At 37.9% G+C, this 25,432-nt stretch overlaps 2 protein-coding genes and 1 long non-coding RNA gene across 11 annotated transcripts in view; 1 reads left to right on the top strand and 2 right to left on the bottom strand.

Annotated features, from left to right (window-relative positions):
* Positions 1–25,403, top strand: part of NAA35 (N-alpha-acetyltransferase 35, NatC auxiliary subunit) — a 35,216-nt gene extending 9,813 nt beyond the window's left edge. For 3 of the 4 annotated variants that reach the window (XM_074855607.1, XM_074855610.1, XM_074855609.1), the window contains 14 exons: positions 638–721; positions 1,998–2,112; positions 2,621–2,799; positions 3,754–3,813; positions 4,976–5,082; positions 5,316–5,382; positions 6,654–6,752; positions 8,010–8,188; positions 9,941–10,077; positions 11,408–11,475; positions 11,724–11,864; positions 13,608–13,730; positions 14,826–14,906; positions 15,553–25,403. In XM_074855607.1, coding sequence (XP_074711708.1) covers positions 638–721; positions 1,998–2,112; positions 2,621–2,799; positions 3,754–3,813; positions 4,976–5,082; positions 5,316–5,382; positions 6,654–6,752; positions 8,010–8,188; positions 9,941–10,077; positions 11,408–11,475; positions 11,724–11,864; positions 13,608–13,730; positions 14,826–14,906; positions 15,553–15,612 — 1,500 coding nt within the window. In that variant the 3' untranslated portion in view covers positions 15,613–25,403. The remainder of the gene's footprint in view (positions 1–637; positions 722–1,997; positions 2,113–2,620; positions 2,800–3,753; positions 3,814–4,975; positions 5,083–5,315; positions 5,383–6,653; positions 6,753–8,009; positions 8,189–9,940; positions 10,078–11,407; positions 11,476–11,723; positions 11,865–13,607; positions 13,731–14,825; positions 14,907–15,552) is intronic. The other variant, XM_074855608.1, reaches the window with a different exon arrangement.
* On the bottom strand, positions 3,395–5,389 carry LOC141937635 (uncharacterized). Its single transcript, XR_012627023.1, has 3 exons — positions 5,309–5,389; positions 5,018–5,136; positions 3,395–3,445 (listed from the first exon to the last, which is right to left on the bottom strand). It is a non-coding gene; the product is annotated as an uncharacterized LOC141937635 (long non-coding RNA).
* The window catches only part of GOLM1 (golgi membrane protein 1), a 40,000-nt gene continuing 34,833 nt past the window's right edge, over positions 20,266–25,432 (bottom strand). For 5 of the 6 annotated variants that reach the window (XM_074855611.1, XM_074855613.1, XM_074855614.1 and 2 more), the window contains 3 exons: positions 23,899–24,183; positions 22,045–22,158; positions 20,266–21,699 (listed from right to left, as the gene is read on the bottom strand). In XM_074855611.1, the coding sequence (XP_074711712.1) occupies positions 21,638–21,699; positions 22,045–22,158; positions 23,899–24,183 (461 nt within the window). In that variant the 3' untranslated portion in view covers positions 20,266–21,637. The remainder of the gene's footprint in view (positions 21,700–22,044; positions 22,159–23,898; positions 24,184–25,432) is intronic. The other variant, XR_012627021.1, reaches the window with a different exon arrangement.

Below are 25,432 nucleotides of genomic sequence, written 5' to 3'. Positions count from 1 at the left end.
TTGAAGTTCTGGTATTGCCCCCTTTGGGCCATGACCCAGGTGCAGATGTAGTAGGCTGTTAGGAGGTGATTGATTGTCATGATTGTTTTCAGCCAATAGGGGAGGCAGGAGCCAGGTACAACGGGGGTGCCTTAATGCTCTCGTCAGCTGCCTTTCGCAATCCATCTTGGGTTGGTATGTGGCCCAGGAGGGGAGGAATCGCACCGAGCAGCCCAGGAGGTGGGGAGGTTGCACCACCACAGTGGTTGATTTAGAAGTCTGTGGGTTTCCTTTCCCAGTAATGTTGTTTTCTTCTGAGATTGCTTTTAACATAGATCTTCAGCAAAAATGAGAGAAAATATGTTTAATAATTTGTGGTTGTTTACTTAAGCTGAGATTTGAATGTCATTTGCATAGGAGATAGCTATACAGCCAGTGGTTGTGGTTTACCCAAAGCATCTTTGTATTTTTTGTTAGTGCTTTTCTGACAGCAGCGGAGATTTCTTCCATAAATTCTGCAACTTTTCTTCAGAATCATACTAGATCCCATATTTTTAAGACTAGAGAGTATACTTCAATAAATCTGTAAATTTTTTTTTCATAAATTTCAGGATTTAATGCATATTTCTTAGTAATTTGCTGTATATTTTTGTTACAGCATCAACAGTGTTTAGCTGTGTTCAGCAGAGTCAAGTTTACCCGGGTGCTACTGACTGTTCTAATAGCATTTACCAAAAAAGAGGTACATTTATTTGCTGTTTCTGTGTTCGCATTGTGATCCTGTGAAATGCTAATTTTTCATTCTCTTAAGGTCAAGCAATTATTCTGTAGATTTGAATTGATGTTGCCACAGGTAAAGCAGGCTTCTTGTTTAAGTGGCATGGAGTCTTTGCCACATATTTTGCTGTTGGGGCAGCTGCATACTGTAAAGTTTAAAAAGACCTTAATTGAATTGAAAGTCAGTGATAATCATTGACAGAAATCAGTGTTGCGGATAAAAGTGAGTGGTTGGGAACAATTGCATTCTGACTGTAACCATTAGTTACATCAGAAATCAGATGGTGACATAGAAGTGAGCTACACTGATGTACAATCAAATTCTGTTTGTTAACTGCTATGAATTGATGATCTGTGCAAAATCAGATTATCTTAGTGTTGCTAAAGTCTGATTGCTTAAAAGTTATTTACATCATGGACTACTTTGAATTGAATTGGATCTGCTTAGCAGCTTATTCTTTTAGTAAATTTAGTAAATTTGTAGATGCTGTAATACGTGAACATATGTGGAGGTACAGATCTTGTTCATTAGATCTTCAGGGGATTTTAAACATCTTTTTCTAAAATAAGTCAGGTTTCAGTTTGACTTGAGATTTCAAATATTTGAAGTTCCACCAGGGACTGTTAGTCCAGTATTTTTAAAACAAAATTTTACATTTTACAGAGAGCTATTTTAAATGGTACCCAGTTTGCTAACAGATTTGGAATCATAGGACATCAGAAAATTCAGCATGTCAGCAGATCATGAATCAAGATTTCTAATGGACATCTGGTATTTTCTAATGATATATAATGATTTCATTTCAGTTGTGTTTTGTCTATATTCTCAAGAATTCTGCATTTTTTAATGATAGGAAAATTTTTTCCTCTTGCAGTCTGGAGTTCTGCCTCATGTGGCAGAAGAGTTTTGTGGGGTTTTTTGCCCCCTCTGCACCCACACTCCTCCCGTCCTCCAAAATCAAAAGCAGAGGACTTTCATATAGTGTATACTAGACTTTCAGTTGTAATCATTGTTAAGGGCTATCTTACATAGCAAAAAATACAGTATTAAATGTATGTATAGATACATAAAATATAAAGAACACTTCATTGCACAAAAATCTGTTTAGTAATTTTTTTCAGAACTGGTTGTGTACAAACATTAGAATCCTAATATCATTCTTTTTCCTGATACTAGCATTAATTCTGTAGTCAAAATACATTGACATAACATGACATGACATGAATAACTTGCCTTTCAGACGAGTGCAGTTGCAGAAGCTCAGAAACTAATGACTCAGGCAGCTGATTTGCTTTCTGCCATCCACAATTCATTGCATCATGGTATCCAGGCACAAAATGATACCACTAAAGGAGGTATGTATTAAATGTTACCCTTTTTTTTCTTTCTTAAGTAATGTGGTCTTGATAAAGTTTAATATCTACCAGTATTTTTAAAAAAATGACTGTTATTGAATAATTGCTGTGCAAGCTGTTACAGATTTGCATTGTTTGATCTTTTATATCACTAAATGATGGTTCTGAGAGCAACACTGTCACTTCAAAGCTAGAAATAACGTGAACTTTTGATTAAGTGCATTGCACTTCGAATCAGTGTATATGCCATTTTAAAATAGGGAGCACCACCTCACTGTCTATACAGGTATATGCTGAGGTATTGAGGGCTGGGTTTTTTTTAAATAGTAATCATTGTCTCAGTTGGGTAGTTAGTCTCTCTGGAACTTAACTGCCAGTTAAAAAGTTCATTTTGGCTAATTGAATAATTTGTATTATACTTTCAAGTTTGAAGTGAGTTCTGAAAACACAGCTTATACGCAGCTTTTTTCTTTCTCTTTCTCCCTGCCCCCCCCCCCCCCTTCATTAGATCATCCTATTATGATGGGCTTTGAGCCCCTTGTTAATCAGAGATTGCTGCCACCAACTTTCCCTCGATATGCAAAAATAATTAAAAGGGAAGAAATGGTCAATTATTTTTCCAAACTAATAGACCGAATAAAAACTGTATGTGAAGTAGTCAACTTAACTAATTTGCACTGTATACTGGTAAGCATGAATATTTCTTATTTATAGCCAAGAATAAGATCTTAAAATGTAACTTGCAAAACATCATTCCACAGATATGCCATTGCTCACTGGAGAAAAAAATTGAGCTGTATGTATAAATCTTTTGGTGTTTCTCATTGTTGTGTACCATTTCAAAATTTGCTGTCTTTTCTGATAACTTAATATTTTTCTTTATTTGATAAAGACCTTTTCTACTCTAAAAACTCCCACTTTTCTCATAATCTGTTAAATAATTTTGCATGTTAGCAGCAGAGCCCAAGAAAGTTAATTTCCTTGTAACTCTTTCTTTGGTTGAAGAGCAACATCTGCAGTAGTAGAACATAATTCCTTGCTATATTCCTGATTTTTTCAGATTCAGTAAGCAGTATTCTGCATATGTGCCTATAACACAAGAGTGCACTTAATACATGTTTGTTTAAGCACGTAGTTCCCTGAGTAGGCATAAAGTTAAGCACCCGCTTATGTTCTTTCCTGAGTAAGTGATGTTATTCTTAGTTACTGCCTGCATTTATTAGAAGACACTTAAATGCCTGAAATACTTTTTACCATACATGTGTTCACTGGGAAAAGAGCGACGGTTACATCACTTTGAAGATCAAGCAAAAATCTTTTGCCTTCGTATTTCCTGTTAAAATAAAGCAGTGTTTGCACAAAGCATCTGGTACCAGTTAAACATTGCAGTATGTTCTGTTTTGTTCAAATTATTCATGCTTACTTTCTTGCAAGTTGTATAAGCTATGCTATGTGTATGTGTGTTTGTGTGTACAAAATATAGGTGTGTTTACACAATTGTATATATATGTATAAAAATGCAAATGCTGCTCTGTGTCTAAAGATGTAAATGTGTCTGGGTGTGTGTATGTGTAAATATATATAAATAATTGGCATATTAACCTGAATTATCTTTTTTTTTTTTTCCTAAATGTAAATCAGGATTTTTTCTGTGAGTTTAGTGAGCAATCACCATGTGTTCTTTCAAGATCCCTTTTACAGGCAAGTCCTAATCTATGTCTTTGAATAAATTACTTCTGCATTCATTCTAAATATGGATTCATCTTCTTGTTTCAAATATTTAAATTATTTGCATATCACTTAATAATATATAAGTGGTAAAAAATTTTCTGGAAATATTTAACTATTAGGTATATGGAGGCTTATGTTCTGATCTGATTTTTAAAAACATTTTTAAATGCTGTTGTTTAGATCATGGTAGTACATGCTAATTAAAACAAAGAGTTACAGGTTTTTTTCTGCCGTAAGGTTGGACCTGTACACACATTTTTATGCTGCTGTCTGTGTGCTGTCTCAGTTTGGGGCTGGTGTTTGTATTCATCCTCCCTGTTTGGACTGAATTTCATGTATAGACTGCTGCTGTTGCTACAGCAGTAAAACTGATGGTTAGGGCAGAACAGACTAATAACTTTTCTTCTCACTGCTTCACTTAACCTTGAAAGTGTATTATATATTCCTTAACTCAGACTAAATAATTCCTTATAGGGGGTTTTGATTTGAATAGGGTGTCCCTGGACATCAGAACTTCTTTACATTTGATCCCAATTAAACCACCTGTAGATCCGATGAAATATAACTATTGGCAAGTAAAATGTTTTCATAGTGTGTGTGTTCTGACTTTCCACTACATGTGTTTGTGCAATCACTGTGGGTGCCTGACAACACAGCTTTTTATCCAACTCCATGAAGAACCGTGCAAAAAAGGGACACAGCACTCATGGATGAAAGTGGAATGACCAATGAAAGCAGTAGTGTCTATAGCAATAGAAAAAAGTCTGCATTAGTCTGAAGATTTAACTTTATCTGCCTCCAAGGAAACCACATAACTGGTTTTATGTTAATCTTCAGAAACATCTGTCTGATGAATCATATTTAAAATCCAAGAAATAAAATAATTTTGCATGCATTGTCTTATGCAAGTAGTAGAGCTGTATTTTGTGTCATGGGAATAGCACAGAAGTGACAGATCTCAATATACCTGTTTCTGAGTCTGTAACCTTGTACCTAGCTGAACCATTTTAATTCTTAAAGCAATCTTACAGGTTTCTGATATAGTATAGGTACTGTATGCTTTCTGTTAGTAATTTCTAAAGCATTATTTTTAACTTAAAACATGTTTCTAAAAACACGTGTTCACTTTCAGACAACTTTTCTGGTAGATAACAAGAAGGTGTTTGGCACTCACCTCATGCAAGACATGGTAAAAGATGCTTTAAGGTCTTTTGTCAGTCCTCCAGTACTTTCTCCAAAGTAAGTGGATCTTGAGTTTACTTGCATGTGTTCACATGTCTGATGAAAAAAATACTTCTCTTTACAAAAGCAAGGACAGACATACAAAGAACATACACATTTTATACTTATTAGTGCTTATGTGTGAAGGAGTCAGTTGTTGTTGCTGCACTCATGTTTCTTTTTTAATTTTGTGCTACATAGACTGACTGCATTTATGAACTTATGTATGTATGTGGATATTTACCTTTTAGGTGTTGTCTTTATAATAATCACCAGGCGAAGGACTACATTGATTCCTTTGTGACACATTGTGTTCGGGTAAGCGTTCATCCAATTACAATGTGTTTATGCATGTATGAGCACTTTCAAAATCTGCTTACATTTGAAAATGAGACCAGTTTTTTAGACACCTGACGTGAAGGCAAAATTGCAGAAGCTGGCCATCTTAAAATGGTAAGACTTGTTTAAAAGCCAGTATAATTATTGCTGTTTCCTGTATTATGCTTCCAGATTTTTCACTGACATTCCACCTTAATAGAAATCTGCACTTACTACCCATTTACAGGGTAGTTTCATATCAAAACAAATGCAATAGCACTAGTGAAAACAAAATTATTTTTCATTCTGTTCAGTTTAAAAATTTAAATAAATGTTTTAAAAGATTCACTTACTGAATGCAGCACAAAGAAAATCTAAGAAAATTATAGAATCATTTAGGTTGGAAAAGACCTTGAAGATCCAGTCCAACTGTTAACATAACACTACCAAGTCCACCACTAAACCATGTCCCTAAAGTGCCAGATCTGCATGACTTTTAAATACCTCCAGGGATGATGACTCGGCTGCTTCCCTGGGCAGCCTATTCAAATGCTCAACAACCCTTTTTTGATGAAGAAATTTTTCCTAATAGCAAATCTAAACCTCCCCCAGCACAATATGAGGCCATTTCCTCTCATCCTGTCACTTGTTACTTGGGAGAAGAGACCAACACCCACCTCACTACAGCCTCCTTTCAGGTAGTTGTAGAAAGCAGTAAGGTGTCCCCCTCAGCCTCCTTTTCTCCAGACTAAACAACCCCAGTGCCCTCAGCTGCTTCTCATAGGACTTGTTCTCTAGACCATTCACCAGCTTCATGGCTCTGCTCTGGACATGCTCCAGCACCTCCGTGTCTTTCTTGTAGTGAGGGGTCCAAAACTGAACACAGTCATCGAGGTGCGGCCTCTCCCGTGCAAAGTACAGGGGGACAATCACTTCCCTAGTCCTGCTGGCCACACTCTCTGATACAAGCCAGGATGCTATTGGCCTTCTTGGTCGCCTGGGCACATGGATTTAGACATATGAAATATCGTTCAAGTATTCTGATCAGGTTTCTAAAGGCCTCGATCTCATATTGACTTGTGTATGGAGGAACAGGCTCTTGCATCACTCCAGGGAGCGCTTGCCTGCTAGCTTGTACTCCATAGGGAGCCTTAAGGAACCCACCTCCTAATATAGAAGTATAAAACAACTGCCTAAGTAGACATCATAGTAGTACTAATGTAGTTTCAAAGTTGTGTTGAAAATTTTAAAATACAGTTTCTTTCTTTCAGCCGTTCTGTAGTCTGATTCAAATCCATGGACACAATAGAGCTCGTCAGAGAGATAAACTAGGTCACATTCTTGAGGAATTTGCCACCCTTCAGGATGAGGTAACGTCCTAGGCAGCAGGCCAGCAAACTCTTCTTTCCAGGTATATTCCTACCAGAGTGGAGCGTGTGGTATTACTGTAGATGAATGAAGCAACTTTTCTGTCCTAAAATCTTTAGGACAAGGATTTCTAAAATGCAGCCCAGGAAGTCTGTAGGATGCATCCAACCAAAGACTTTCTGTTAGATCTGCTGAACAAAAAGGTATTACATTTTTTAAGATTAACTTTGCCCAAGTAGACTTCAGGGAAACCTGCTGTGTTGTCTGTAATTCCACTGCTTGTAGTCTATCCTGCTTGTAATAGTCAGTCTGCAAGATGTAACCAGGCAGAGATGGATGAACCATGTATGCAAGACACCTTTGAAAATTCAGTCTTATAGCTATGTAAGATAGAAACCACAAAATTTTATAACGGTTTTAAAAAAATATATGTAAATTAATAACTCTTAAAAATATGTGTCCAACTGATTTTGAATATTTCTCAAGAACAGGGACTGAAAGATGACAGGGAAAGGTATATTTTCACTTGCTGGAAATTTATTTCTTCAGTAGTGAGAGGCGTGAAATAATTAAACAGTTTCCAAGATGTGCGTGCTGAGGAGAACAGTTGAGGAACTTGGAGCTGGGGGGGGAGATTTTGTGTGCTTCAGCTTATCTCAGGATGGTTTGGTTGAGAGTTTGTTGCAGTACTGCAGCTGAGACACTTTTCACTTTGTAACAGGTTATGTGGATTGATTTGTTCAAGGACTACTGTTAATATTCCAACTGTGGGAGACTTCATGTCTTCCATACAATTACTTTTTAAGACTGAAGTGTCTTAGCGATATTTTAGTTTTTCTGGTGCACCACAGTGTGTTTTTTGCATGTTAAGCTTATAAATTTGATTTTTCAATGCAGCTGGTTGGTTTATTTTAAAAAAGAAAAGTAACTATTCCCAAAATAGCAAAATTAATAACAGCTTGTAATGGGTTCTGACTTTCAGTGCTCATGTGACTGCTAACATAACAATCTCTATATAAATACTCTTTAAATAGAATTTTCTTCTCTAGGTGCAACAATATAACCACCAGTTTCCTGACAGTTCTAAACTATAGAGGTGCAGTATCTGTGAGAACATATTGCTGTCTTTTAATTTGGAGAGTGGCCTTACCCAGTTTGTGTTCAGATTTTGTTAAGAATTTATTTCTGGCAGAACTTTGATGCTGTTTCAGTCAACTGTTCTTTCTCCCCCGTTTGTTACTTTGCTCTCTTTTCAATAGGCAGAGAAAGTAGATGCAGCACTTCATAGTATGTTACTGAAGCAGGAACCACAAAGGCAACATTTGGCTTGCTTGGGCACCTGGGTCCTATATCATAACCTGCGTATTATGATACAGTATCTTCTGAGTGGCTTTGAGTTGGAACTTTACAGTATGCATGAATATTACTACATCTATTGGTAAGAGGATGCATTATGACAGCTGTTTGAGGAGGGATGCTCCCACAGAGCTACAGTTGCAAATATTTAAAGGAGGGACTTCAAGTATGATTTTGTAATCTCAGGCTTGCTCAATACAGTATTTAGTTTACCTATTCATAAAATTACAAGCGGAGAAAAAAATCTGTTAGTGTATTTTCTAGACTTACTAAATAGTGTACTTTTTTTTCCCCCTGAAATAGTAATTCACTCTTATTTTGCTTTTTAAAACAGTATCTTCTAATGACAATGAATGAAAAACATGGTGATTCTGGCAGACAAGAGAATGCAGGAGGAAAGGAATTTCCTTTTTTCTTTTCTGTCTCTGTAGTACCAAGATCAATAGTCTTGTTGATCTCTAGTATTTTTGAAAAGATCTTCAGACTTCCAAGTTGCGACTGTAATCTGAAAGTTGGCTAGATAAAAATAACATCTTACTCTGTGAGCATATTTGAAGAGACATCTGCCTTCAGTGAACATGATTGCACTTTATAGAGTCAAAATACTTTTATTTTTGCAATTCCATTCCATTTTTTGTAGTTGATGGCTTGGTCCAAAAGATAAATGATTATAGAAGGTTCATTTTTGATTCAGCATTAAAAATTTGATGTTGAACCTTCCTGTGTTAAAGTGCTTCTGTACTTTGGTGGTTTGGTTTGGTCTGATTTGGGGTTTTTTTGTCTGTAAAGCTACCAATAAACTCTTACTAGGTAAGCTGTAAGCCTTCTTTCTGAGAGATTAGACTGGTTCAGATGACTTGAACTTGAGTGCATCTCATTATGTTTCTGTGCTGTTTCATTAGTGGATTAAGTTTTAAGTGAGAAAAATAATACTCCAGATAGTTACCAGAAGATGGCAATATTCTATAAGTAATACCACGTTTTCTGTAGGACAGTATTTTTTACCTGCCTGTATTTCCCCCCCCCCCATTTTAATAAAATCACTCTTAATTGGAACTTACATGTCAACTGCTTTATCTCCTTACTGGAAGTGAAGAACAAAAAGGAGAGGAAATTTCTGAGGGGAAATGTGCAAATGAAACTTACCATTATTTCTCAGTAATTCTGAATTATTATTTCTTCTTCATGTGCTCCAGATCTGTAATTTCTACTCTTTTTTCCCTATTCCTTTTGATTGGAAGTCAGTCAGGAGATTTATTGGACCTGCTTCCGCTTACTAAGAAACGGTCTTAAAGAATTCTTAAAGATTTCTCTTAAATCTTAAAGAATTGCATGTGGCTCTTGTGTTCCTGTGGGCTTGGCCCTTTTATTTAATAATTCAGGTCTTTTTAATGCCTGAAACATCAGTAATGACCTTGTTTCTCAAAATAGTAATTACTAACAAAAGTAGAAAAGGTAGTAACATAATACCTGTTTTAAAATGCTTCCATTTGTTGGGGAAAGTAAGAATTCTAGAAAAATCTGATTTTATATGGGTTTTGAAATAATAAGAACCTTAAACTTCACTTAGTAGATGTACAAGAAACTTGCATACCTTGAGCTGTCTATGGCTGAATATGTACAGAGTCTTGTTTAAAAAAAAATCAAACCAAAAACCAAAACAAAACACGTACAAATCTGTTGATCTCAGCCATACAAAACAGAGTTTTAACTGCAAAGTTGTCTTTTACTATTACTTCTCTGAGTAAGCAACTTGGCATTCAGGCAGGATGTGTGCACTACAGATACATTTTGCACTGTGGTGTGTAACAGCTACATACTGTTTTTACTGTAGGTATCTCTCAGAGTTCCTCTATGCCTGGTTGATATCAACACTGAGCCGTGCTGACAGCTCTCAAATGGCGGAGGAGAGAATAATGGAGGAACAACAGAAAGGCCGTAGTAGTAAGAAAACGAAGAAAAAGAAAAAAGGTATGTAGAGTGTATCTCAGACTTTTTTTGTCCCCTTCATGCAGCCATGTAGAATTCAAATCCAAAATTTACAGAGTCAACACTGATGTGTGTAGGAAAAATGTCCTCAAATTTGAAGGCTGAATGTAATGTAAAACTTTTTAATGAAAAAAGTCAATCACTGTAAGAATTTCCCATTTATTTACTTACTTTTAAATAGGTCTTTCAGAAAAACTCAAACTCATTTATATTCACAGCTTTACCGGTTGTGTTACATGTTGGATCCTGTGAGATATAATTAACAGGTCCAGAGCAATCACCTTTGAAAAACACTGCCTTTCTATACTCTGCAATTCCCACAGAATTACTTCTTTTGTCACTGTAGCTAGATTCAAAGATGAAACTTTCAGTGTATTTCTGTAATTTCTCTTTGGTGTTCAAGCATGTTGCTTAATTGTCCAGTTTCATTTCAGTAGTTGTGCAAAAGTCCCTTTAAAAACTCATGCTTTCTCTGGTGTATATGCATGAGAGACAATATGAGAATTTCCCTTCTGTGGTCAGAACTGTAAGCCTGCTACCAAAAAGGCATCCAAATGAGCGTCTTAAGTAGCATTTGATACAGATTTGCCATGCCTAAGTGATTACTAAGATTGTGGTATGTTGGAGTTATCTTTGCATTAACATTGCAAATAAACACCATGCAGAAGCTCGCTTCCATTCTTTGCTATTCCTGCTTTTTTGTGTGTTTATCCTTGCCACCTTTTCAAGGGGAACACACAATTAGATATGAACAGCTCAAGGTCATATCAACTAAATTCCCTTGTCTCTAGAAATTCAGAAAATTACTACTGTATTTTATACTTTTTAAAAAGATACAAAGTGGGGGGCAGTTAGACACTAGTTAAACACTGGAAGCTAAAGGGGATCTTAAAGGAATATTATTAGGATACAAATCTTTCTTATTAGGATAAAAATGTTTTAACCTTTTAGTCTTAAAAGTTAACCCCAATAAACTAAGCAAACAAGCGTCTCAACTACAAGCTTTAACTTCTAGACTATTGTTTAGTGTTGTGTAGTGACATGCTTGTACCACTGACTGTCTGGACTAGTTTATTTCACTGATGTCAGTATGGTGTTCTTGTGTGACTGTTAAGTATGTCTTGATATATTCTGTGTAATCAGGAGCTAGATGAGCAGAAATGCATGTCCGTGCTTTTTCTGCTTCTTTTCATTATTTTAAAATATAATTGAGAAATATGTCAATTTCTGAAAATTTGAAAGAACAACAGTTTTGAAATTAATACGTGTACTTACGTTGAATTAAAAAAATACTTTTGTGTGAAATTTGCAGTTCGCCCTCTCAGCAGAGAGATCACCATGAGTCAAGCATACCAAAATATGTGTGCTGGGATGTACAAGGTAATTCATTTGTGCTTGCTGAACAACGGCTTCATTTTTTTTTGTAATAGGAATCAAGCATACATTGCATGCCTTCTTTTGTTTTTAGTGCAGCTGAAAATTAAGTTCGAGTTTACACTGTGATATGGTAAATTGTCTGCTGTTTTTCTGTCCTTCCAGTTACAGCTAAATCATAACTTTCATCTTGTTCATCGCAAAATACAACATAAAGCTAACACTTTTCACTGTATTTATCCTTTTCTTTTTAGACAATGATCGCATTTGACATGGATGGCAAAGTAAGAAAACCTAAGTTTGAACTGGATAGTGAACAAGTTCGATATGAGCACAGGTTTGCTCCATTCAACAGTGTTATCACACCACCGCCAGTGCACTACTTGCAGTTTAAAGTGAGTAATCTTACAACATGGTGCCATTCATGCTTTTATAAAAGTCATTTGCTCACCTGCTTTAGACATTGTTGTCATTGTAAAAAGAGCCTTTAATATCTCAGAGTTCCTACTGAAGCATAAGTCAAAATGGCAAGCAGTTCTAGCTTTAGCTGTGTGCAAGGAAAATACATTGCTTTGAATTCTTACTAAAATTAGAGTCTTGGATGTTTAAAAATTGGTCTGATGGGATGTTTTATGATGTGCTTGTGTTGGTTTGCATGAAAATAAAATCTCTTGAAAGTCTATTGACAGGCTTTTTGGCTGTGGTTTATATAGCAGCATATTTTTATTACTGCAGCAGGCAAACAGGAAAATGAAACAAAAATAATTTTGAGTGTTACATCACCAAAGTGTTGGTTGGAAGGGACCAGTGGAGGCTTGTCTTCTTCAGTCTCCTCCTTGAAGTAGCATTATAGATCACATCAGCTGTGTCTTTGTCTAGCCAAGCCTGAAAAAATCAAAGGATGGAGATTTTCCAGCCTCTTTGGTTAACCTGATCCAGTTACTTTTTCGGGTCTGTTTAGTCTTCAGATAACCTGATTGAGGACTATACTATTCACCTTTATTCCTAATGTATGGTCTGAATTACCCAAGCCACAATTTGTGGCCTCTCCCCGCCATGTTATATTGTCTGCCATTATCAAGGAGCATTTGTCTTCCGACAGCTTTGTAACTGCTTTCCACATAGTTGTAGGCTGCTAATAATATTACCAATTAGCATCCTTCTTCTCTAACTGAAAAAGTCCAGGTCCGTTGACCTGTCCTTGTGGGTCATGTGCTTTAGGCCCCCAGATATCTCCGCATCTCAGCATCTTTCTTGTACCAAGTGGATCCAACACTGGATGCAATATTTCAGATGTTACAGCACAAATACTGAGTACAGGATGATAACCTTCCTTGATCTGCTGGCCATATTGCTGCTTGTAGAGTCCCATGTGAGGCTTGTCTGATTTGTAACAAAAGCATCTTGTTGCCTGTATTCAATCTAGTGTTCACAGTAACCCTACTACTACTCACCCAGCTGGTTGTTAGCCTCTACTGATTTGTGGAGTTATTCTGTCTCAGGTGCAGAAATTTGGATGTTTCTTCTTGAACTTAGATTTCTGGTGGTCAGATGTTTAAGTTTCTAAAGGCCTGTCTGAACTGAAACTGTAGTATTTTGTATGCCAGTCAGTCTCCCTAATTTAGTGTTATGAACAATTGTAGTGGAAATTAACACTATCATGGCTTCTTCCCTGTCATTTCAGGTTTTATTATGCCTAATCAAAAAAAAAAAATTGAAGTCTCAAAATCACATAAAATGAAGTTTTGAACAGTTTCAGTATCTCTTGCTGCAAACTTGATTTGAGTAAACTGTATCATACTTTTTTTTTCCTCCTATTTTTTCCTGTAATTTCATACCCTGCTGCTTGGCACTATTAAAGCAAATGAATGACAAGTTTTTCAGGAGAGGGATTGTTTTATAAAGATTCTAAGAAGTTAATTGCGTTTTGTGGCACTATAAAATAATTGTTAAGCACTGTATTGCTTCTTGGTAGTTGCCACTTCAAACAAATGTTTTCAAGTTCAGTATTCTTAAAATATTTTGTTGATGTAACTTTTTTCTTGAATGTAGTAATTTGTTTTCATTTAAGGTGATAAAAATACAATTTGTTGGCAACTGATTTTGATAGATATTTATATATTTCTGTAACATGCTAGGAAATGTCTGATTTAAATAAGTACAGCCCACCTCCTCAGTCATCAGATCTCTACATGGCAGCTAGCAAACACTTCCAGCAAGCTAAAATGATTCTTGAGAATATTCCTAATCCAGACTGTGAGGTAAGAGTGAAATACTGGAAAAAGCAGTACTTGCTTATAACAGAGTAAGTGTTTGTTGTCAGTTGGATCTGCTTGAGATCCAAAGTATATTTTGTCAAAAAGCTGAGTTAAACCTGAGTGCTTTGATTAAAGAGGGAACAGAGCAGGGTGGTGGCATCTTACATGGTGGTCTGTTTCAGTATGTTAGGTAACATAATCAGGGTTCTGCTCCCTGTTCCAAAACCTCTCCCTGTTGAGTATCTTAGATGGTAGATAGCAACTTAGTTTGTTCTTGCATGTTGTCTTCTGGCCGCGTTCTAAAAGCATTATCAATTTTAAGAAGGTGACACATGCCTGCCTCACCAGGCAGGCATCACCTTCCTCTGGCAATTCACATGTACTCCTGAGGTGGGAAAAATAGGTTTGAATGTCATCAGGCGAAAAGAGGATTGAGTCTGGCACTTGTTTCCTGGACCAGTTTTCTCAGCACTGGGCTGTAAACACGGGTGGTAATTTCTTCCTCTTTGTCCATAGCGTAAAACTAAGTGTTCGTGACTGTGTTTTGGAGCAAGGAGGGTGCTCACATCTGAGCAGGTTAAGAACAGTTATGGGATTAGGTTCTCCTGAGAATTTAGGAATCCCTGTCTGTTCTGTGGGTCCTGGTGGTACTCAGACATGGGCTATCTGATTGAGACTAACCAGGGTAGTTAGAGGTAGTTTGAGTGTGCCCAGAGCACTTCCATGCAAAAAGCCAACAGTTTGATACTTGAGTTTCCCCTTCTCATCGTGTCATTGTTGGGGATAGATGTCTAGAGTCTGTCTAAACCTTTATTTGGATGAGTGCCTCAAAACTTGCTGTAGTTTAGCAATTTTTGAACATAATCATAGAGAGCAGTGGTTTCTATGGTCTGTTGAATAAAAAAAGTGACTATTAAACATTTCATTAATCCAGCTGTTACACTTCAAAGTAAATCCAAAATGCCCTTATCTCCATTAAAATGATACTGTATGAGGACTGCTGTGTTGTTAGAGTCTGTAAACATTTGAGCATTATCTTTGAAATAATTTTGAGGTTATATGCTTTCACTGGAAAACTTCTTGCTGTTTTGTGTTTAGGTCAATCGAATTCTAAAAGTTGCTAAACCCAATATTGTGGTCATGAAGCTGCTGGCAGGAGGCCACAAAAAAGACTCTAAGGTAATAAGAAAATGCCACTTGAATTGAATGTGAAATGTAGTATTACACACAGTGCCACCACAGATCTCTTACAGCTGAATGAGCAGATTCAGGCCATAGTTACTCCAACTCTTAAAAGAACTGGGAAAGTAACTTAATCCATTTTTCCCTTGGAAACAGTTTGTTTAGTTATTTAAATATGGAAAACTCTTGTTTCTAAATGTTTTGGAAAATTGGGAATTACATGGGATGACGTGTACAAATATGGGTATTCTTGAAGACCAGGAAGAAGTAATTGGTAGCAGAGTATCATCAGCTTGTGTGAGCACAATCAGGAGAGTGCTCGCTGTCAGGATTAGCGGGTGGTGTGAGTCAGAGGGAGGAGAGGGCCTTCAGACTTCCTGCCAAAGGCTAGGCACAGAAGAATGAAGGAGCACACTGAAGAGGCACACCAGCACTCTACAGCTTTGTGCCCACCAGTACTGGAGAATGATTGGCATATCCAGAACTGGATTGGAATATTTTCAGATATTAATTAAAAATGCTAGGATTTTTTATTTCAATCTTTTGCTTTTTAAAAGTTTTTTTCTATCTGCAAGGTATGCCTCATTTTGAGTATCAAATTCAGTAGTACTGCTGTGTAACATTTTAAATCTTTTATTTCTAGGTTCCTCCAGAATTTGACTTCTCCCCTCATAAGTACTTTCCAGTTGTGAAGCTCATTTGAAAGACAAGAGATTATTACGATTTCTGAAGCATAACCTGTGTATCAGATACCAGCTATAGGATGGAATAACTATTGCTCTACCCAGACTGAGAGGGATCTCCAGGCTAAAAGTACTGTTTGTGGAATATCTGTCGTCTGCTGCTTTTATGTGATCTGAATGACAACTGCTGTTTTGAAGTGGTCTGTATGAAGTTTTATAGGTGAAGCTGATTTTAATTAACTGTATTGTTGAAGTACTTTAATTGATATTTTACAGATTTAATCTTAAATCATTTTTATAGAATCATAGGATGGTTTGAGTTGAAAGGGACCTTAAAGATCATCTACTTCCAACCCCCCTGCCATGGGTAGGGACACCTTCCACTAGACCAGGTTGCTCAAAGCCCCATCCAACCTGGCCTTGAACACTTCCAGGGTGGGGGCATCCACAGCTTCTCTGGGCAACCTCTTCCAGTGTCTCACAACCCTGACAGTAAATAATTTCTTCCTTATATCTAATCTGAATCTTCCCTCTTTCAGTTTAAAACCATTACCTCTCATCCTATCACTACAGTCCCTGATAATGAGTCCCTCCCCATCTTTCCTGTAGGCCCCCTTTAAGTACTGGAAGGCCACTGTAAGGTCTCCCTGAAGCCTTCTCTTGGGTGAACAACCCCAACTCTTCCAGCCTGTCCTCATAAGGGAGGTGCTCCAGTCCCTGATCATCTTTGTGGCCTCCTCTGGACCCACTTGAGCGTGTCCATGTCCTTCTTATGTTGGGGGCCTCAGAGCTGAACACAGGTGGGGAGTGAGCAATTCTTCATTCTCCCAGTCCCTGCCTTTGTGTTCTGTGTCTGGGGCAGTGTGGCTGGAGCACTTGCCAGTGAAGACTGAGGCAAAAAAATAATTTAGTACCTCAGCCTTCTCCATGTCCCGGGTAACCAAGTCTCCCGTTTCCTTCCAGAGAGGGCCTACATTTTCCCTAGTCTTCCTTTTATCAACAATATACCTATAGAAGCTTTTCTTGTCACCCTTGATGTCCATGGCCAGATTTAATTCTATCAGGGCTTTGGCCTTCCTAACCTGATCCCTGGCCGCTTGAACAGTTTCTCTGTATTCCTCTCAGGCTACCTGTCCTTGCTTCCACCCTCTGTAGGCTTCCTTTTTGTGTTTGAGATTCTCCAGGAGCGACTTCTTCATCCGTGCAGGCTCCTGGTGTTCTTACCTGACTTCCTCTTTGTCAGGATGCATCGCTCCCGAGCTTGGAGGAGATCTTCCTTGAATATTAACCAGCTTTCTGGGGCCCCTCTCCCCTCCAGGGCTTTATCCCATGTTACTCTGCCAAGCAGATCCCTGAAGAGGCCACAGTCTTGCTCTCCTGAAGCCCAGGGTAGCAAGCTTGCTGTGTGTCCTCCTCACTGCCCTAAGGATCCTGAACTCCCATTTCATGGCCACTGCAGCCAAGGCTGCTCTTGAGCTTCACTCTCCCCCCAGCCCCTCCTTGTTGGTGAGAACAAGGTCCAGCATAGCACCTCTCCTCACTGGCTCCTCTATCACTTGGAGAAGGAAGTTATCGATGCATTCCAGGAACCTCGTGGATTATTTATGCCCTGCTGTGTTGTCCCTTCAGCAGATACCACAGTAGTTGGAAGTCCCCCACGAGGACTGGGGCTTGTGAACATGAGGCTGCTCCTGTCTGTCTGTAGAGGGCCTCATTCACTCAGTCTTCCTGGTCGGGTGGCCTGTAGCAGACCCCCACTATAAATCACCTATCCCTGTCTTCCCTTTAATCCTGACCCATAAACTCTCAGTTGGCTCCACATCCATCCCCAGGCAGAGCTCCTGCACTCCAGCTGGTCATTGACATAGAGGGCGACCCCCCTCTCCTCGTCTTCCCTGCCAGTCCTTCCTAAAGAGCCTGTATCCTTCCATTCCAACACTCCAGTCATAGGAACCTTCCAATAAGATCGTAGCCCTGCAGACATGCACATGTCTCTCAACTGCTCTTGTTTATTGTCCATGCTATGTGCATTTGCACAGAGGCATTTCAGTTCAGCCCCTGATGAAGCTGACTTACTGGCTGGAGTGTCTGGAATTCCTTTGTGCTGCTCTTGAGGTGCTCTCCTGCTGACCTGTGATCCCTTTCCAGGCTCTGTGCATCTTTTGCTGGCACTGGCATTGAGGTGGTAGGAGTGGGATGGATTGAAGTTCCCCTCCCCTGGCAACTTTAGTTTATGAATGATCTCTGACAGAAAATCGTGGTTTAGGCATTTAATAACATTTGGAACTGAATAAATAATGCAGTGGAGCCTCATGTCTGATAGGCACAGCTGTGCTACTGAATTCTGCTTTGAACAAAGCCACTTGGAGAGATTGTTGAGTTTCCATATTTTCACCTAAATTGCATTAAATTTGCTCATTTTGCAAGTGAAAGACTTGGTTCTTTTTTTGCCAAGTCCTACAAGCTAAAACAAATCTTCACAGGAATTAAGAGCAGATGAAAACTAGTCATTTAGCTCCTACTGCACTGAATTCAATGACTTTTGTTTTACTGAAGTCAATTGCCTAGGAGGTATTTTGTCTGAAACACAGGAAAATACCTTGGAGACAGTGAGAAATTAAGCAAGTTATTTCTAGTTGCAGTTTGTTCCTTTGTCTTTTTTCTTCACAGTGCTGGACAATCTGCATAGCTAACACTGTTAGCAGTCACTAGCAACACAGGAACACAGGACATTAGGAGTATATTTTAACTACTCTGCAACTTTATTTCAATCCTGCTGTTACTTTACCATTGCAAAGGAGGGATTGCTGATTTGTTCCATTGCTCAGTACTGCCAAGTCTCACCTGGGACATAAAAGCAAATCCTCCAGATTTGACTGTGTTGGACAGGACAGTTCTTCATTTTGGTGCAAAATGGCTTCCTCCACAGTGATAAGCTTGTAACTTCTTCTTGACCATGCAAGACATTTGTTTGTGTTTCTCCTAACATACAGTTGTACTGTGGAGTAATACCACTTAAACTCCCATCACCTAAGCAGCAGCACTGCTGAGCTAGAAAAGTGAAGAAACTCAAGTGGAACACTCATTTGTCTACCAGCAATTTGTAGCTTTTTGAAATAAGCCCTTAAGACATGCTTTTTCCGATTTGTCTACTAAGAAGGTTGCATACCATTTTACATGTTTGCTTATCATCATGATTCATATACTTGAATGTTTCTGTATCATTGCCAAAGGAATGAAAATCCTGGAAAATGTAATTATAAGGATGGCAAACTAGTTCTAGTGCAGGGCACTGAGAATTCATCTGGCTTTTGCTACCTTCTTGTAAACAATCAGAACAGTCCTGTCTTGAACTATGTGACAGCAGCTCAAGGACAGCCTTTGGTGTTTCTCCAAAGAAAGCAGCAAGTAAAAGAGAAACCAAGTTCCACGTCATTTACAGAACTAAGAAAACAGGAATCACCATCTTTCCCATTTTCATTAACATTAGATGTGGATGAAATGTACATGAATACACAGTAGAGAAGATTATTTTAAAATGCTTATCTAAAATGGCTTAATTTTTAAAAAAACATCAAGGATAAGTGTGAATTTAACCCCTAGATGATTACAGTGAAAGAAGCTTTCCTTGCCTCATGCAACTAAACATTTTAGTGATAGACAATGCTATGTAAACCACAGTTCCAAATGAATCTTTTGTTCATCTAGAATCCTTTAATTTTAAAATTCTATATAGCAGACATACAGACCCCTTGTCTCCTAGAAATCTACCACCATAGTTCCATTCCTGTAGCACCTGAGGCCACTAAGATTGTATTTCTTTATGCTTTTGAACATTGTTCTTACCAGCTTTTCAGACCCCCTACTGTCAGAGGTAACAAGTGTGCTTTGTACAACGGTGGTCTTGTTTATGGAGAGGACAACATCTAGCTTTCTAGTGAGAAGCCCAGCCAGGTTTGGGTACTCAACAGTACTACAGTCAAAACAATTTGTTTTAAAAGAATTCTCTGGCAATACATTAATTACCTCAAGGACTTTGTTTGTTTGTCTGGTATTTTACCAGTATCAAGTTAAAAGCTGTTCATTTAACTTGAATACAGTGTTTCACTCTACATTTTATACCATTAGAACATGCACTCTTTAACAATCACTACTAAATTCCCAACTAACTTCATCTCAGCTATATACCTATTTACAGATCAAGTACTAAGAAAATGCCTCTTTTACTCAGAATATGAGTAAACATTTTGATGTTAAAACATGCCATTATTTGAAAAAAAAACCTTATAACCCAAGTTTCCCAATACTTGTCAGAAGAGATGCTCATACCTCCTTTTCTCTGCTTACAAGCATTTGTTTTCCCTGCTATATCGACTGTAGTAGCCCAGACCAGTTAAAAGTCAAACCTAAATGGTGAAAAAAAAGAGCAACTAAGAACTCAGTAATGGAGATTAGTACTTTTCTCAGAAGAATTCAAGTTACATATGGCAAGTCTGTCAGTGAACTGTTTAGTATTTAGGCTTAACAGGCACCATTTGACTTGAGCTCTGCTTTTCACTTGATGACAACTAGTGCTTTTCATAAACAAAAGAACCAACCTTCCACTTGAATATTTAGATATCTTAAGGTACAAAAGTTGTAAGCTAGTACACTGAGGAATAAGACCACAAGAGTAGTTACAAAATGACATGTATTAAGAGAAAGCCAAGATAAATTTGTATTTTCTGAAATGGAATTGCTGGTTGGAAAATTAGTTGTGTCTGTCTGCTCCCATGCTGTCTCAATGGAGGTTGATTCATACTCAGAAAGATTGCTCCAAACACAGGTGTGAGTCAGAACAGACTCAAATACAATCTTCAAAACAGCTGGCTACACACAAAGCAGGCTGGACTGCAGTGAAGGGTGCCTTAGTGGTAGTAAAGGGTATTTCTAGGTTATAGCAAGTAAACTAGTTTCTAGTTTACATTCAACGGTTAGAGAAAAAACAAAGACTACAGAACATTAACAACATGATACATTCTGCATAACACAGGACTTAACAACTACAGCTTCACCTGTGTGAGACATTGAGAAGTCTTGTAAATGCTTAGTCCAGTTTACCTTCTTCAGAAGCCTGGCGGGAGATTAGTCACTTTGAACAGCTGAGATGATCACTGTTCTGCAAGACAAGCATTTGCCTTTCTACTTCTTAGCAGAAGATAAGGGCTGAGTGGAGTAAAGTAGTCATAGTACACCATTTCAGATGGCTTCTGTTGTGAAAAGTTCAGGAGTTTGAATTTTTACACACTGAACTTGGGCAAGTTAGTGGTAACTGAACCATACTGTAGTACTGATCTTGTGAACAGGAGTCCAACAAAGCTTCCAGAAGAATCTTCCTGGCTAATCTCTTAATGAGAAAACACTATTGTCAAAAATCCTTTTTTTTAACCTAAAAACTAAGAACAGAACCAGGACAGTGTTTCAGCCTGGTTACAGATAGTGTAAGCTAGCAGTGTCATTTAGGAGGCTCAGGAAAATATATCATACTGCATAATATCTAAGGACTACAATCATGCTTTCTGAGTCTATCTACACTGCAGTAAAGAAGTGCCACAATAGGCACAAGGGTAGACTGCAGCATGGGCCATTTTTCATCCTTACCATATTTTGTCAAGGTAAGCTCCTCTTAAAACTGCATTGCTCAGAGGAGAGATCCATCCTTGGCAGAGCAGTCTTTCCCATCTACCACCAACCCATACATATGACTGGACAAGTTAGCTGACTTCAAAGTCACTACACTTACTGCTAGCTGGTTTCAATTTTATAATCAGTAGGAAGGAGAGAGTCATTGCAGAGGTCGAGCTGCTTTAAAACAAGCCTCCAGAGATTTAAGATTATTTTTCTCACCACTAAAACAGGACTAAAACTTCACAAGGAAATACTACTTCATTTGGGCCCTTATTGAAGCCTTGAGAAGGTAATCAAAACATTCTCAAATCGCTTTGCTCTCATCATTGCTGCATTTATATGAAGAGGTGACTAAGTTGCATCATGAACCTCCTTTGTTCACAACCTCTGTTGTTCTTCACCATGCTCAGATAAGTGGTTCTTCGTATCTTCGTTTTGAACTAATTAGGAAAAAATAAGAAGGTACAGAAATCTCTTTAAGAGGCATAACTAATAAATAGTTCTTCATCTAGAAAACAATCTAGAACACAGCAGGAGAAATTCTGAAAGGACTGTTAAGTTCTGTATAGTATGGTAAAGCTACAGCTACTGTCCCTCCCCACCACATGTTAAACAGTAGCTTCAGTGATGCTATACAGGAAATAGGTTCTACTGTCAACATGAGGTAAAGCTCAAAGAACATCAGAAATTAGCTAGCTGTATCTGCTACAGTATACCATTCAAAATATCTTAAAATTTTGAGCATGTGGTACTTTAGTTAAAACTTTTTTTTTTCTGTTTTTTACCATTTTCAATCCCTGCAAGTGCTGCTTGCTTGTCTGTTTCTGATTCAGCTTCATTCTCATCTAAATTGTAATCAACATCCTTGTCCTGGTTCAGTGCTTCATGATCCTGTTTGTCTGGAAAAATGTTAAAAGTAATTAATTTTATGCTAAACCATAAGGTCACCTACATGAGAAAGTTACTGTAACAATATATCACAGAATTTACTTTGCTGCTGAATGAATTTCTGTTTAGAGTAGGTTTTCATATTATTTGTCATTTTGAACTGTTAAATTTCAGAGCAGCTTTTGCTGTACATCTCTTCCAAATAACTAGATAAAAGGAAGAATCTTTTGGGATTCAGAAAATGTAATAAAACTCAGCCAGCACTCAGATTGTAGAAAGGAAAAGCATTAAACAATTTCAGAATACATTAAAGGACAGCCTCAGCAAAAGTAAAACCTGAAGCCAGTGATGAAAACTTGACTGTGGTGTTGCTTTTAAATGTATTACCACCACCACTAGAACACTGCTCAGCCTCCCCCTTCTTGTTTTAGTTTGTCCACCAAGCAGAAAGCTGTGAATATAGCATTTAAAAAAACATTCTATGGTGTGCTAACTTGAGACAAAAGTGCTTTTCTGTAATCGATTTTCTTCACCCAGTCATTAATTCATGTCAAGTAACTTTTATTGACTATCTTAAGATTTCATTATATGGAGAGGATGCTCAGAGAATGTAGAAGAAATCTTTCTGCCTTAGGCTCCTTTAGCTACAAGGAACCTATGCAGTAAGGTACAGTATTTTTGTTGAACAGTCAAGCCTGAAGAACATCCTGCTATCTAGCGCACAAAAACTCTGACCTTTCACAGGCTACATGCCAGAGATTTTTCGTGCACTAGTTGTGTAATCTTTCTGCTATTTATTTCTGAAACTGAAGCAGTTTAGGTAACTTGTATTCATATCTCTGTGGGGGACAGCCTGCTCTGGCCAGCATCTTTTTGGAGCAGCTGAAAAAATACTACTTTTGCAATGTAGATGAGATTATTTATCCCTGCCAAGTTATCAACATTACTCATGATCCTGTGAATGAGTTTGTTTACTAGAAAAGCATAAACAGCACTTTTTGTGGGCATCAGTTCCTGCTCTGACTGCCATAAGGCTTCCTCTTGATTACTCTGGGCTGCTGGATTCACCCGAGACAGAGTTCTTCCAGACAGACAAATGATGTCTAGATTCTGGTCAGGTTTAGGCACATCAATGCTCTGCTGCTTGGTGCTGTGGAGACATGTGGTTCAGGGTCACATGGGGTAGATGCCAGAAAATGGCACCTCTGCAACATCTGATCTGCAAGTTTTGCAGACTCACAATAATAAACTTCAGATACTTTAAGTCTCAGGTATAGTTTTATTCATGCTAGCTTATTCTGAAATAGGGATAGCTAGCATCTACACGTTGACATTATAAAAAAACTATCTGCAAAACATTAGTATGTAGTATCTCTCTACTCATCAATGCTGTGGATAGTTAACATTTCATCCTTTTTAAATGCATCATATTCTTACAATGCCTCAATACCAGGAAGTTTCAGGGCTAATTTCCCCAAATGCCTTGTACAAACAGTGGAGAGACAGGAAGGCTGCTATAGTGATGCAGAAAACCCAGTCTGGTAGCTCCATGTTGCACAAACAGAGGCCTCCATCTTTACCCATGGACTGTAAAAGACTGCTGGGAACTGACCAGCCTTTTATATCTCACACTAACTTTTATGAAACCTTATACTAAGTCTGGCCAGCTGCCACCACTGTTTCAGAAATCTTGCCCTATTCCACACTTTCATTTCTTTAATGTTCTTAACAGTACATGACATGCTACCAACCAGCCTTTCCAGGGGGCAAGTCATCCTGCTTAGCATCGTCATTTCGGAGCTGTTCCTTCTCAGTTTCCTCATTGGCGGCGTGCTCTGCTGCCAGCTGTAACACATCTTGCCCAGCTAAACGTTCTTCATCTTCAGACAGATTCAGCTCCTTCTCTGATGTGGGCAGCATCTCCTTATAACCTGCAGCAGCCTTGAGTGAATCCTGCGGGTTTTTCAGTTGACTTGAAAGCTTCTCTTCTGCCTTGGGCTCCTGTTTTCTGATTTCAGCTAGGCCATTTATTCTTTCTATAAACAATAAAAATGGTTCCAAGTAAAAAACCTAATGCCTTTCAGTGGTGGCACAGGTTAAAAACCTTTAATAAACACTGCTTTAGCTTCCTCATTCAATGCTTGTTTTTCCTCTGAAAGAATATCTTTCAACCACATCAGTTCCAAAGATAAAAAGAAGACAACCCATGTTTTTCCTACTGGGAGCAGCTAAAGGATGAGATATTGTTTACTATCAACAGATTCACACTTCTACTTAGAATTTTGATATGTGCAGTTAATAAATGGGGCAGGTGAAACAGAGCAGTTTAAATAACAATTGCAGTGTGCTATATAACCATAAGGTTTCTGTGTGTTACATTTTGTTACTAACAATAAAACTGATTTGGTGTTCAAAAGTAGCTCAGGACAAAGCAGTCACATGGGCAGATTTGCAAGTAAATCAAGGCTGTTCTTATTTTTAATATGAAGAGAAAGTGCAGGAGGGCTATTACTTTTAGCAGACATTACCATATCTTTTTTCCGGTGTACCTGTATTTTTAACTAAAAAATTCATGATAAAATATGCCTGAATAATCTATATTTAGATGTTGTCTTCAATTGCTAGCTCTCTAAAATGAGACTTGCATGCTCTCAAGACTGTAATTTAAGATAGCATGTAAGAATAATTAAATAGGAAACTGAATTTCTGTCACACAGTACTACGCAAGACTGACGCACAAGGATACATCCATTTTAATTAATAGTTTCTGAGAGTTGGTGCCAAAAGCAACCATTAGGTTAACTAACCTGATCTCTTGCGCATCACTTGTCTTACTTGCATTTTGCTCAGTGACAACACATAGGAATAATGGATGTGTGTTTGTTTAAAGCCTAACTTTCAGCTATTCTGTAAGGGGGGGGTAGCAGGCTGGATGTGTCAAGCTTATTAAGAAAGCAGATCTTAAACATGCTTGAAAATCATTGCTTCCAAAAGCAGGGTACCTTCTCCATATTAAATGAGGAATATGACTCCAGAATTGTAAATATTTGTATCTTCCTTTACATGCAACATGTCAATTACAACAAAACTGAACCAGTAGGTATGCTAGTAATAAAAATGCTTGAATAGATATTATACCTCTTCACAGCTGGAAAATTGATTAAAGTTCAGTCTACCAGTGTCACTTCTTCCATCTTAATCTTGTGTACAAAAATGTTTTTTAAATGTTCAATTAAATGACAAATGTTCTTAACCAGTTGCTAGTAAGATAGTGATTTACATCTC

This window comes from Strix uralensis, chromosome Z, assembly GCF_047716275.1.
Source record: "Strix uralensis isolate ZFMK-TIS-50842 chromosome Z, bStrUra1, whole genome shotgun sequence".
Taxonomy (NCBI): Eukaryota; Metazoa; Chordata; class Aves; order Strigiformes; family Strigidae; genus Strix; species Strix uralensis.
This window is presented reverse-complemented; position numbering and strand designations above follow the sequence as displayed.